The sequence below is a fragment of the Plectropomus leopardus genome, chromosome 22 (genome assembly GCF_026936395.1).
Source record: "Plectropomus leopardus strain MGB_pleo_1.0 chromosome 22, ASM2693639v1, whole genome shotgun sequence".
In the NCBI taxonomy this organism is placed as follows: Eukaryota; Metazoa; Chordata; class Actinopteri; order Perciformes; family Serranidae; genus Plectropomus; species Plectropomus leopardus.
This window is the reverse complement of record NC_142197.1, coordinates 16,978,773-16,992,959: the sequence shown is the minus strand read 5'-3', so window position 1 is coordinate 16,992,959 and position 14,187 is coordinate 16,978,773. Positions and strand designations below refer to the sequence as shown.

Sequence of the window (14,187 nt, the reverse complement as noted above, 5' to 3'; positions counted from 1 at the left end):
CCGGGGATCAGTTCAATAAAATCAACTTATTTGGAGAGGGCTTGGCAACCAGCACATTCCATACTCCGACAATCATTAGCTGAGCATCAAAACACATAATCTGTTAAATAAAGAAAGTCTCAGGTAGGTCTTGGCCCATTAAGCCTGGCAAAGCCCCTGTCAGCACCACCTTAGATGGCTGCCTGCAGGCAGAACAAATATCTGCCTGGCAGTTTTTAAAACAGCAAACACCTGAGAGAGACGTCCTTATCCCAACTCAAGTTCTACCATGCCACAAGTATCGGAAAAATACTAACTGGTGTGTCCCAGTATCATGTGCATCTCCCGAGGATATTATTCATGTTACTGCTCCTCCTGACTTATGCATATTGCAGCACAGTGCCACTTGAACAAAGAAAAAAAATCTATAATGTAGAAAACTGCAGGTCTGAGGTGACTTCCTGTCCAATTGTTGCAAGCAGAGCAAGCCAAGGCTGTCATATAAGCAAACTTTACCTTGAACCACTGTAAAATCCCTAAAATCAGTAATAGCCAACCAGTGATACATCTGAAGATGCCAAAAGGTTCATCGGAGAGATTTTGGAGCTGCTCAACTTATTTGAAACAATAGAAAATGGGATTAGATTTTAAAAAAAGTAAATATATCCACTGTGTCAGCTGTAACACCTGAAAAATGGATGCTGCAAAAAAAATTGTGAGAGAGCAGAGACGTCTAAGCAGCTTTCCACTAAATGTAAACTGTTTGGTTATTTAGCTTAATGTAATTGAGACAAACATAAATAGTTTATATAGTCAGCTAAAAGCAACAACAATCACTCAGATACCACTCAAAGTGGTAGGAACGTTAGTAAAAACCACTTAAGCAGACTGTCGTATATTCCACTTTGATATAACAAACAACATTGAATAATTTCCAATTTAAAAACAATTCCAATGAACATATTTGAAAAATGACAGGTCGTGTTAAAGAAGGGGGACTTGAGTCCATCTGACAGGGCTGTGGGGGTCTGTTAGGAATCACTGCCTTACACAATGAGCACATTCTGCAGATATACAGCAAAGTGTCTCCATCACACATGCACTTATTTTCTGTGAGCTTTTCATTTTCAAAAAATGAACTCACCGGGTTGTCCGTCTGATTGATGCCAAGCAGGAAGACGAGCTCAGAGAAGAAGAGCGCCGCTACCAGGTTCCTGTGGATGGCGTGCAGGTTGGAGCGAAGCCGGCGCAAAAGGCACAACAGGATGAAGGTGATGAGGAGGAGCAACAGGGAGACCGACACAGTGGTGTAGGTGACGATCTTCAGGGGGAGAACGTCGCCATGCTGCGGAGAGAAGTCCAAAGACATCAGGAGTCAATAACAACGCAAAAGGCTGAAAATACCAAGCTGGGTTGTTTCCTATCATTTCGGCAATACCTCTCTCTTGGAAATGTCCATGAGCACGGCAAAGCTGGTCATGTGGTTACACTGACAGCTGATGTGGCTGTTGTTTCTGTTTAGCACCTCGCAGCCTTTAGCAGACCAGCCGCCTGTACCTCCGATCCTACACACACCAACACACACATAACAGATGAAACAAATTTTTTTTTAGAAATTCTCACTGAATACCTTTAGGCATGCATATGTGTGTGTGAAGTTCAACTCACGCAAGGGAGTGGTTCCAGAAGACACACACAGGTTTGGTCCTCTCCTCCGTCTCTAGCATGGTGTACTCCAAGGTGATGGGGGGCTCCAAAATGGGAGGAAGAGGCGGACCCTCGCTGTGCACCGTGGCGCTCACGATGGCTGTGTTGATCACTGGACGGTTCGGGATCCTGGAAAGTTGTTAAAAAACACAATTATACTGCATTTTCACTGACCTACAGAAAGTTTTAATTTGCTTTTTATGGCTTTTCCCACACAGGATTTCTGCAGGCATATCCACTCATGTGCAGTAGATTGTTTATTTACATTTAGTCACATAAATTCTTATCTTATCTTGGAAACTGTTCTTTGTAACTCGCTTTCTTTCCACACACATCAAGAGCACAAAACACTCCCTTACTCAGTTCAGTTTTTCTGAATAACCAAACAGAATTTTTACTTATCCTATGCAGGCGCTGATAAGGTGGTTCCTTCAAACACACCTTCAGTAAATATTATGACATGTATTAACATTAAAGATGAAATATTTCCATGTGACGCAAGTTTTTTTTCCAAAAGTTTACAGAATATGAAGAAGTGTTTACACACTGGAAAGTACAGTAGAGAGTTTTTAGAGTTTTAGATGGTGTGTGGGCCATTTTCTTCCCCATTCTTTTAGGGCTTGTTAACATCTGGATTACACTTCATAATTTAATCCAAGTTAAGTGTACGAGAAAGTTGCTTTAGTGTCAGACAAAAACACGTATGTCACATATGGCAGTGGGAAGGTATCTGAAGGTAATGACGATGAAGTTATTAAAAGGCCTATAGGTTAACGGTCTACCTCAGACTCCTGCGGTCAGGGTCGTATCTTTCCGGGAGGAGCTTTCCCAGGGATTTGTACACTATCACCACAGCAACCGGCAGAGGAGCAGCTGGCTCAAGATAACGCCGTCTCCTGCTAGACAATGTGTGCTCCTCAGACTGCTCCTGTGGGGCTTCGGTCTGAGTTGGAGGAGCAGGGGTGGGCTTTGCTAAAAGGGAATAACAAGAGATAAAATTGAAGGACTGAAATTATACATGTGCTTTAATGTTTTTTTTTTTCAAATTCTAAACTGGTGTGATTCTGCCAGTATTCCTACCTTTGTGACCCTCAGTGCGGAGGTTGAACTGAGGAAAGTGGACGGATGACCCAAGGTCTTTGGAGTATGTCTCTTCAATGTCCTGGAACCGAGGCAACGTGGCCCTTTCTGGGTCCGACACATCCAGGTAGTCCACGGTTAGAACTAATGGAGACAGAGGAAAAAATGGGGATGATATCTTAGGCCCAGTCTACACTTACACAGACATTTTTGAAAACTGATTTTTCCCCTTCTATTTAAAAAAAATACTCCACAGGACCTTCTTTTTTCACAAAATATCTACAATACAATAGAATGCAAAAAAGACCCCAAATGCTTGAGGCGTCAGCTGTCTTGAGCAGTCCTCCCTCATCACAAACATAGTTAAGAGTATTATCATTATCAAAGAGTATACATTTTTCAAAACACCTATTGGAGATCTCATAAACATGGATTCCTGTTCTAAAAAGGGATGAAGTAGCTCATTCAAACTCAGGAGTGATGGTGTGGACATGCTAATGTTTTCCTTTCATTCCACACTGACAACAATGCCAGTCTGGAAAGTGTCAGACCAGCTGCTGGTTAGCCTGAGTCAGATCTAAAACTGTTGTTTTTGGCAGACTTTAAACTGCAGACACTAAGGTGGAGCAAAAACAATGGGTGCAGCAGATGCCTCCATTTGTTCGTTAAGTGGCGCAGCAACATTAGATTTAGGTGTTACGTAGTCATAAGACCACATAGTGCAAACCAAATGCAAAGAAATCAGAAGTCTGGTATTATTGTTGTTTCTAGCATATGCTCTTTACACAAAGCAACAATGGGCATGCGCAAATTGAGAAGATAATGTCATTGTTTTAAAAACTCTGTTTTACATATCCACAGAAATAAATAGTAACCAGAGGTAGTTTTTTTGATACCTTAGAAGGTATTCTAAAAAGCATCTCAATTTTAGTGACCTAAAACTCTGTTTGCATGTGGACGAGCGCTCTAAATGTTAAGAAAAATATTCTTCATTAAAAGTAAAAATAAAAATCTGTGTACGTGTAGATAAGACCTCAGATGTGTCACATGGGTAATTACAGTTGGCCCACTCACTCATGTTGTCGGTGACGATGGTGAAGGGTTTCAGGTAGGTTTTCCTGACGTTCTGTGCCAGGGTGTTGGCGTACTCCTCAAAGTTGTGGAGCAGATGTGCAGTTCCTCCTTCAGTCTTCTGGATCTGCTCCCAGTGCTCCTTGGTGTCAGGATCCAGGATGGCGCTACCGGCTCGCACCAGGTTCTGGAAATCCAAAATAAGGCAACTATGATTAAAGTAGCATTTTATAGCATTTAACTATAAATATAGAACTTAAATGCAAAGAGTTAAATTATATGGCAAAGGTGGAAGTATTGGATAACTGCAAGTGATGGATCAAATTGCTCTCCCAGTGAGTATCAACCAGTGGAGGGCAGTGTGCCACCAGTGCTCCCAGTGCTTCAGACTGGAATTCACTGAATAAAAGCTAGACGTTGGAATCCAGCTAGGAGAGTCCACAGCAGGTAATCACTGAAACATTTGGTAAAAGCTGATTTGTACATCTTGTTAGTTTTCTTCTCTACCTCATTGAACTCTGCGTCCCTCATGGCGGTGAGGTCAAACCCCGCCTGCCGGCTCTCGTACTGCAGCACATGATTCAACAGCTGGGCGGCTGTCTTCACGTCATTGCCGTAGTAATGCCCGGTGTTGTTGGTGGCGCTGTGAAGCATACGCACAATGGTTTTGGAGCGCTCACTGTCCATCCTAGAGCTGTTGCGTCGTAGGTCCTCATTCTGACAGAAAGGAGGGACGAGGGAAGAGAACAAGCAGGTCAAGGCAAAGGCAAGCTGAGTGGGTGTGAGGAAACATAATAGAAATTGGTCAATCCGGGGATTAGTGGGGCTTTGAGAAGTTTACGCCTCAAGTATTAGGTGCTGGTTCAAATACAATAGGTGCAATACTTTGTTTAAATCTCCCTTAGACTTCATCCTATAAAATTACACTTTGTTGAGGGCACTCTTACAACGCATAGTTTTATTTTCAAGTAACTACAAGTAGTCATGATTATTATTTGGAGAGACAGAAATTATTTAGAAATCATTTATGTGATGTCCAAAGTGGTTTCACTGACTGAGCAAATTATTGAAGGAATAATACACATTTCCTCTTTATTATGTGAAACCTTGGAGAAAGTGAGTAAGAGATTTTGGGGCCAAAAGTGACAGTATAAATGTGTTTGTGTAAGACTCACCACTTTCGTCAGATGGGAGAAGGTGACGGTGGTGCAGTTGAAGAGTTCAGGTGACAACCAGCCCTTCTCATCACTGCAGTGGCGGATGGCAGTACCTGTAAAAACCCCGAAACACAAAGGAAATTTTAATTAGGTTTGTGTCACAGACATATGGGAGGGAGCCAAGTTACACACCTAGTTAAGTGAGTATATACAATGTGTTCACAAAATCTTAGGGACAATAATACAGCGCTATTTTGAACCGTTACAGGACATTATGACTTTTTACCCTGGGTTTTACCTCTCAGGCTAATTACCAGCTGCCATACATTTTTAGTCAAGGTTATTGGGGATGTACGCAGCCGTAATGTAATACCAACAGACACTACTGAGGGCTAAAAAATAAAAAAAACTGAAATTTTGAAACTGGCAACTACCTCTGCATCTGAAATCTAATACTATGCACTTGTATCCCTACCACTTACTTCATATAGTGTTTCCTAAGTTTCACATCAGGCAGAAGACTCATGCGGTATTTATTACTCAAAAACTGGGGATATTTTGTGTTTGTATACTGTACAATTTCACCAGAAAAGTATGTAATTCACATACTGTTGGTTTCATACAAAGGTTTAAGACACCCCCCCCCCAAAAAAAGAACTTTTAGCCCACTAACTAACATGTTTGTATGGGATTTTGAATGCAAGTTAAACAGTTCAATTTCTATTTTCTTTACATGTCCTAAAAAGCTGAAAGTCAGTCAAAAAAGAAGAATTCAACTGAATGTGTGCAACAGTTAAATAAATAAAAGATTGCAAAACCCTTCCTAGTGGTTTAAATATTTAAAACCGTACTGCCTTGTTCCAGTCTGATTCAGTTTGAGAAAAGACTTCATCCAAATGCAAAGTGTCTTCAAATGCTATTGTTGCAAAGGAAGAAGAAATGGCTGAGGGACTTGCCAGTTGGAGCTAAGAGAAGGCGACGAGCACTGTTAGCAAATAAGTTCCCCAATGAGTCTGGGGAGACAACAATGGGGTCGCCATGGTGACAGCAGTAACTACGGGGGTAACCAGGAAAGTGACAGTGCTTTACGGAGGAGCAGGTCAGTGAACTTGAGTTTTGAGTTCTCCTCTACTGTCTCCCTCCTTCTATCACGCACAGCTGGATGAGGAGGAGGGGTATTACCGTCAGCTCTTAGTGTACCTTTTTTTTTTTTCAAAAGCCTCTACAGACAAACCTGAACATGATTGGCTGATGAGAAAGCCCTAGTGGATTAACGGACCAATCAGAGAACCTTATTACTGTGTTGTTAAGATTCAGAGACAAAGAGAGAGTGTGTGCTTACATGCCTTAAAATACATTAACTCACAAACACACAGCCACCCATGCAGATATAAATCTGACTGCTGTTGCTCAATAACAGAGAATATTTTGGCACAGAGACTGGCGTGTGCTCTTTTTTTAAGCAAGACAATGGCGTTTTCAGACCAGTTTTAACCCTACCCTAACCCTAAAGCAGGAACTTTTTCATAGTTATAAAAAACACGAGAACCCCCCTTTTTATTTGGTATTTTAGAACTATGAAAAAGTTCCTCCTTGTATGAATTTGTGACAAAACAAAAAAAACCAATCTAAGTCAAAAAGTTTATTCATAGGCAATATAACACCCTTGTTTAATGAAATACACTCAACGGTTTTGGACCTACAGTGTTACTTGATATGATATGGCCAATACCTTTTTGTAGCTGATGTTAGCTAACTTTTGGTAGATATACTGTAGTTTTGTAACTAATTACTCTGTCAGTTGGATTGTGTGTACATTATGATTTATCATATAACATTTTCCGGTAAGTATCACTTGTGATTACTGGTTGGCTGTTAGCCACCTAAACTGAGAAAAAAATAGCTAATGATAAAAACTGGAAAAAGTGGACAAAGCTACCCTGGCTCTGTCTGAAAACAATAAAATGTGAAACTATTCCTGTAACGCATACATTTTCCTGAAATAAAAAAATACATTTTAACTCTAAAATGTGACCTTAGCAAGCAGTGGCCTGAAACTCTTCTGATCTCCCTTCAGCTGAGAGCTAATTATTTACTCCATGTGTAGCTGCCGTCATCAGAGGAATTTAAAAGCACTCACCGACTGATCCTTTGGGACAATTCATGGCGGCGGGGCGTCCAAATTTGGTCTTGGGCCACCAGATGCCTGCATCAAAGGCCTTGGGACAGCCCTCGTACACCACTGTGAAGACAAGGAAAATGGTTTAAAACCTGAAGCTGGCTTTGATTCAGGGCCAGGAGGTAAAACACACACCATTTTCTATACATACAACCTACATCACATTGATGTATAAGGCAGGTATTTGAATGCAAAAAAATGTTTTTGAGAGCATTGCATGATGCTTAAAATGATCCTTAAGACATCAACTGAAGCTGGACCAACTTTTCCCATAAAAATGTCTCTTTTATTAGTCAACGCCTGCTTTGGTTCCATCTCAGGAGGACGCCACTCCACATTATGAAACAGCAGACGGACCAGCACAGTGACATAAAATAAGCCTGCAGAGTTATTACACAAGCTGTGATACATCAGCCATTCTAGCAGATCAGGGTTAATAAATCTCCTGGACAAACCAAGCTGGGACCTGCAGACTTGTTGGCTTGTTTGTGGCTCAGTTTAGCTGCACACGGCCTCTAATCCCTCAGTGATTCATTAACTCTTAAGTGCTACTATGACACATACTTCATAACTTGAATAAAACGTGTTCTTTTAACAGTCATTATGTAACCTAATATTTTATTTCTTCCATTTTTTTGATCATACTTGCCCTTTCTTTAAGGATAATTTATACTAAAACACAACACACTCTGTAGTGATGGCTGTGGTGACAGTAACTTCTGTGTTTGGCTTAGAGCTGACAGATCGGTATGAGGCCTGCCATGGATGGTCACATCTCAGTGACCCACAGGAACATGACCAAAGAAACCTCTCGCTTGTTTCATTCCTCCATCTACACTCCCTCCCTAACTCCCCTGCATCAGAATTTATTTGACCCTTTAGACCTGAATTGTCTAAAATCCATTTAAATAATAATTAACAACGCATCTTTATTTAAATAAAGGGAACCATCTTGTCATATTGAACTCCATTAAGAGTCCAAACACGTTCTGAGACTTTGACGAGCTTCATTTTGGGTCAAACAGTGAACACATTGACATTCATGTTCTGTTCATGGGACTTTGTGGTTTTGTCATCTATTCATCTGTACTGTATTGTGCGTGTGCAGTCTCACTGCCAAGTCTGCTCACTAGCCAGACTTGCCTCTTCTGCTTGACTGGGTGATGACAAAGACGTGCAGTTAGCTCAACTGCAGCACCAGCAGATGTGAGCGACAATATTTGTCTCCCTTTGACACTTCATCGATTCATCCGGGATCACTCAGTGAATGAACATTTAAAGGAATAATACACCCAACTTCTGAAATATTTTTCTCCCATTACCGCCCTTGACATGAAAACTTCAAACTATTCTTTAGTCAGACAAATTTATGTGAATTTTGTGGTTTCACTTTTCTTTGACAGTATTTTTGGAAAAACTTCATTTATGAATTTAGATATGAGTCTATTTATTGTAAGTAAAAATGAGCCCTATTTCAGGGCTAATTGATTAAAATTTGCTGAAAAATTATGTACTTTTTTTTTTTTTTTTTTTTACCCCTTTTTGCAATCCTCAGGAGTATCGTTTAATATCTTATTTGCTCAATTTCCTGTTCTCTTGCCTTGAAATTACAGTTTCTAGAAAACAAAGTGCTAATTTAGGAAAGGCTATATTTTAAATACATGTGATTACAAATCAATCTGTCATTACAATTTATTGTCATTTGATCGTTCATCTCCGAGGCCAGCAGAATGAGAGACTGTTTCTCTGGGATCAAAGTGCAACATAATTAACACTTCATACAAGAACGCAAACATTTATATGGCAGAACACACTCCCTGCACCTGCATACCTAAGACGTATGAGCGTGTGTTAAAATAATGAAAGTTAAAAAGAAAAAACAGTATAATAAAGTAAAAAATATATGATCTCACATACCCTCGCATCCAGTGGGAGTGACCTCAGCGAAGGGGTTATCACAGCGGTTACACTGGCGGCCGATGACTCCTCCTTTACACGGGCACTGCCCAGTGACGGCGTCACAGGTCCGAGACTCAGAGCCAACAGAGAAGCACTCGCAGGGGTAGCAGGTGTCCTCGCCTTCTGGCCGATAGTGGTTTTCCTACAGGAAGAGGAGGAGACATAGATGGGTGAAATTATATATAAACTTGAATGATCTGGGATGCATCTTGTGAACTAGATGGCACTCAGCATGTGGCGCTCAATGTGCAAAAACAAACAAACAAAAAACGTTTGAAAAACTTAACAGCAATGTCTTCTGACAGAAATCATCAACCTGTTATCAAAGATAATCCACAGACCTTGCTGGGAGCAGTTTCATGTAGGAACTATTTCCTACCACACAGAAGAAAGCATGCATCTGCTCATGGATGAGAGGCTTGTTAGCGGCGCTTTGAGCACCACAAGTACCATCCATTTCCATTATGTTGGAGAGAGGGCAGACATGTCTTCGGCCAATATCTCATTCACTCGGTGACTCACAAAAAAACTAAATGTAATCCAGACTGATAAGGAGCACTATAGGTAAGAGGAAACATTTTTTTTCAGTTTTATTTTTGGGTAAACTGCCATTTTAATAACCCAGTAATGTTTGTTTAGCAGTAGTAAAAATCTGCTAACTTTAGCCACCACAAGCTAGTGGTCACAACCCACCAAGTAAGGTTGTATCATCCAAGTCCGGAGTGTAATGAACTTATGGCTCAACTTTTCATTTATTAGACAAAGATCGTGTTATTTCTTTTTCTAAATGTTACATTGCATTGCTTTAAATGTTCCACAGACAACAGAAGAACTAAAAATTCTCCTGTCTACAGTAACCTTTGGTGTACAGAAAAAATAATCTGGTGGTATCTCAAAAAGAAACAAAAAGTCAAATAATGTTTTTACCTTGCAGCGACACTCTCCAGTGGTCTTGTTGCAGTCTTTATGAAATCCCCTGTTAGTATCACAGTTACAGGGTCCACACATGGGACTGCCCCACCAGCCTTGGGGACATGGCTTTTCCACTCTGTAATCAAAGACAATTACACATTAATTAAAGTAGTTGTAATATATTTTTTCTATATATTTTTACAAACACTGTATCAAATGAGACTACAACAATGTGAAATGCACCAAAATCCAAAACATCAGTTATTACGGGTTTAAGACTCAGCAAACATGCATTTCAAAATAAAATGTACTTTTCCACCATATAAGTGGAGTAGTTAAAGTGCAAGTAAATAACTGATTTACTGAAACAGTTGAGTACAATTACTAGCTACTGTGAAGTGGACCAAACTGTTTGTTGGTTTGGTCAACATACAGTAGGACCGGTGCACATATTGTAGTTTCTATTCTTTTACTATGAAATAAAGTGATGGTTGATCAGGTTTTTGACATGTTACTGACTCGGTATAAGCTTGAACAAAATACTCCAGATCTGATAGTTGACTATCTGTTTAGTTTATCTCCATCTTAATGTTTTTTTTCCACTGAATCTTGAATAAACTTCCTCCTCTACACTTTCATGTCGGTGAATCAGGTGTGACTCTTTCACGAGACACACACAGACTCTCTCTTCCTCTCAAGAGATGCGATCTGCGACTGAGTGATGTGATCTGATAGGGGGCGAGCAGCAGCATGAGGGCAGCGGTGACTAAACACCTATGGAGGATCAGTCAGGCATGGAGGGGGAATCCCACATCCTGCTTAAGACGGGATGTGAGGCGTGTCATAGGGGTCAGAGTTCAGGGGGAAATGGCTGCTTCCCAATTGGGGCTGGCTAATTCATGTGCCCTCTTAGACAATGTTGACTGTGCAGAACAAAAACCCCACTTTCTGCACGTCACATTTTCCAATTTCACCTTACAGTTTATTTCTTTCTGATGTCCGATCTGTCCTCTCTCTCTTTCCTCTCTCTCTCTCTCTCACACACACACGCACACGGGCAGTCAAACACTATCGCGCTCAGATTACTGACTAATAAAGCTGCTCTGAAAGACTCAGGACGTTGGCAACATTACAAAAAGAGAAAGAGCCTAACATAACTGAAGGAGATTAGTGTGCTTTTTCTCCGTGGGAGGCAAAGTCCATTTTTAGTCTGCTTCATTTTTAACATCTGGATACAAAAGACCATGTTGGAGGAAGCTTTAGGCATGCAAAGCCCTCCGAAATGCAGTTAGAAATGCAATCTGTTTCCGTGTTTGCCATTTTCATCAAGATCTAAAGGTAAAACTGTTAGAATTTTAACATCACTATATCATTTCCATCATCATTTTGAATTGTTTCTATTTGCTGCAATGCAGGTCAGCAAATCGCACGTCAGAAGACCTCCTTTGGGAAGTCAACCTTTTCCATAAAAGGCTCTAAAATGTGGAACACACTACCAACCATATTAAAGGTTGGCTGAAGCAAAATCAGAGATGTGAGCACTTTTAACTACTTTATAATAACTTATAGTTGAGTGTTAAGTGCATGTAACCATGATATTTGTGTCTTTTTGACTTTTTTCTTTTTTTAATGTAACTGTATGTTATAATCCTATTTTTTTTGTAATCTTTTTACCATAACTGTTATCAGAGTTTCTCCAAATATCTACTTAATGAGAAATGTGACCTCATTAAACACTACTATAAAAGCTCACATGAAGCAAAGTTACCTCTTGGGATAAAGCTTTTAAATATTGATACTGAGTTCTGCTAAAGTTAACCCCCTCTTTTGCTCTAAAACCTTAGATAGACATATGCACAGAGAAAGGGACCTTACTTGTTTTCACAGTACTGGCCGTAATGGTTCTGTCCACATTCACAGGTGTAGCCGTGGGAGGAGCTCGGTTTGCGAACGCAGGTGGAAACATGCTCGCAGGGGTTGAGCTGGCAGGCATCTACACACTCCTTACCAAAATAACCTACAGGACACAGAGAAAAGAGGGAGGTATGACACTAAAACATTACTTTACAAAGTTTAATTGGAGTGTGTGTGGTGGTGTATGTGTATATTACCTGGGTCACAGACACAGGTGTGTGTGCTCCAGTCATCACTGCAGTGGCTGTTCTCGGGGCAGATGTTGGAGTCGCAGGGGTCAGCCAGGTCACAGCCATCTTCCACTCTGATCTTCAGGCCCTGAGCCATGTTTACATTGGCCACGTTGGTGGACGTCTCGCCCATACGAACGCCCTGATGGAGAGCACACATTGATGATGAAGAAGAGATGGGACAAGAGGAAAGGGGGCAAAAAAAGTGTCTGCGAGGTCGAGGAAAAGACAAAACTACTGTTATGTTGCTTTTTAAAATTTGAAAATACACGCACCTGTATGCAGCCAACAAATCCTTTGCTGACGTGGTTGTCTGTTCCAGGCAAACCTCCAACATGAAGAGTCTGCAGCTTTAATCCAGGGAGGTCATTGCCAATCTCCACTGACTTCTGCTCAAAAACACAAAATGAAAAATTACATATTTTTTCCTTGAAAACATGACCCATTGTTTACATCTTTTTTGAATGTAATTTATACCATACCTGGTACATGTCATAGTCTAGGGACACAGAAGCCATGTATTTAATGTCCTTGCCATCTTTAACACTTCTCAGCTCTACCAGCAGATGATGCCACTCCCCGTCATTGACCCGAACTTGGGGGAAGCTAAGCGACGCCACCAGCCGCTTCCGCAGCAATACCTCCATATGGACCTGCTGCTCATTCACCTGAATGGTGGGAAAGATTGACAAATCTATTGAAAAGACAGCCGTTTTAATTGCACAACCTATAGTTATTTTACTGTCCTACACATTCAAAGAGTTTTCTAAATTGACTTTAAATAAATTAAGTCTTACTTCCCCTCGGTGGTAAAAAAAAGTTTGCACTATATACTGATGATGGTTACATATTTGTTAACGATAATATGCTGACTATAGTCTGCATCTCACCATGAGGTTGATTGTGGAGTGTTGTCCAGCAATGGCCTGCATCAGGGTGCCAGCAGGCTGCCTGGTGCGGAACATGAGGCCAATGTACCAGGGAACAGCGACGGTAATGTCCGTCTCGCTCCATGACACCAACGCCTGGCCGTCGAAAAACTGAGGAGATGGCATCACTGCACAGAGACAAAACGTTAAATATAAGATTTTATTGATACATCTGTCATGTTTGTATCGAAACATTTGTGTAATTCCAAATAATATATCCGGTCATTGCTGAGAAGCAGCTTTGCATATGCTAGACTGAGGTGATGTGATTTTGAAAGAAGTATTTAAACTCGAAAAGTTCGACACATTTACATGTATCAACTTGAATTTAATTTCATTTAATGTGATAGGCTATAATTACTACTTCATGTTCGAGGACTACTACACAGTAATTCTTAGACAAACATTCAATGTCTCAAGACATTCTGAAAATCCACATAAAATCCTACAGACATGACACATACTACAGTACATAAGCCCCTGCAGATGCTGAGAGAGAGATCAAGAAATGCACACACAGGCATACACACCCACGCACACACACACAGGGGGTCCACCTTTCAGCACAACATACAAAAGGTTTCCTCCTGTATAATCTACAGCATAAACCCTGTATGTTCTCGGTCCCCCGGGGCACATATTTCAACAGAAGCATTCACAAACACACACACACATACACAAGCTGTAATTATGAGACAAAGCACATATTTGTTCCAACAGTGGCTTTAGTCTGACTACTTTGCTAAAGCTTAGTCATACATAAAGTTAAAAAAAAATCTGCCACTCCTCATTTCTTATTAACTTGATCAAGACTCAACTCTAAAGAATAAAACAGAAAGAGTCAGTGGTCATACTAGCAGCCCTGTGAGGCCGCACTAAGGCACAAAGTTGCTTTAAGCTAAATGTGAGCAGGTTGGTAAGCTCCATCAACATGCTAACATGCCCAAAGTGAAAATGCTAATATTTTGGTGTTTGGTGGGTAGAATTTACCAGGTTTACCAAGTCTATTAGTCTATTATCATGCTAAAAATAGCCAATTAGCACTAAACACAAAGTAATGCAGTGGCTGA

The 14,187-nt window shown here is 40.6% G+C and overlaps 1 protein-coding gene across 4 annotated transcripts in view; it reads right to left on the bottom strand.

Annotated features, from left to right (window-relative positions):
• Window positions 1-14,187, bottom strand: part of celsr1a (cadherin EGF LAG seven-pass G-type receptor 1a) — a 108,744-nt gene that overhangs the window by 14,646 nt on the left and 79,911 nt on the right. For all 4 annotated transcript variants that reach the window (XM_042511006.2, XM_088072600.1, XM_088072601.1 and 1 more), the window contains 16 exons: window positions 13,079-13,245; window positions 12,671-12,856; window positions 12,464-12,577; window positions 12,156-12,330; window positions 11,920-12,061; window positions 10,060-10,180; window positions 9,091-9,274; window positions 7,135-7,236; window positions 5,013-5,107; window positions 4,345-4,554; window positions 3,841-4,024; window positions 2,767-2,910; window positions 2,469-2,658; window positions 1,648-1,815; window positions 1,418-1,544; window positions 1,124-1,324 (listed from right to left, as the gene is read on the bottom strand). In XM_042511006.2, coding sequence (XP_042366940.2) covers window positions 1,124-1,324; window positions 1,418-1,544; window positions 1,648-1,815; window positions 2,469-2,658; window positions 2,767-2,910; window positions 3,841-4,024; window positions 4,345-4,554; window positions 5,013-5,107; window positions 7,135-7,236; window positions 9,091-9,274; window positions 10,060-10,180; window positions 11,920-12,061; window positions 12,156-12,330; window positions 12,464-12,577; window positions 12,671-12,856; window positions 13,079-13,245 — 2,510 coding nt within the window. The remainder of the gene's footprint in view (window positions 1-1,123; window positions 1,325-1,417; window positions 1,545-1,647; window positions 1,816-2,468; window positions 2,659-2,766; window positions 2,911-3,840; window positions 4,025-4,344; window positions 4,555-5,012; window positions 5,108-7,134; window positions 7,237-9,090; window positions 9,275-10,059; window positions 10,181-11,919; window positions 12,062-12,155; window positions 12,331-12,463; window positions 12,578-12,670; window positions 12,857-13,078; window positions 13,246-14,187) is intronic.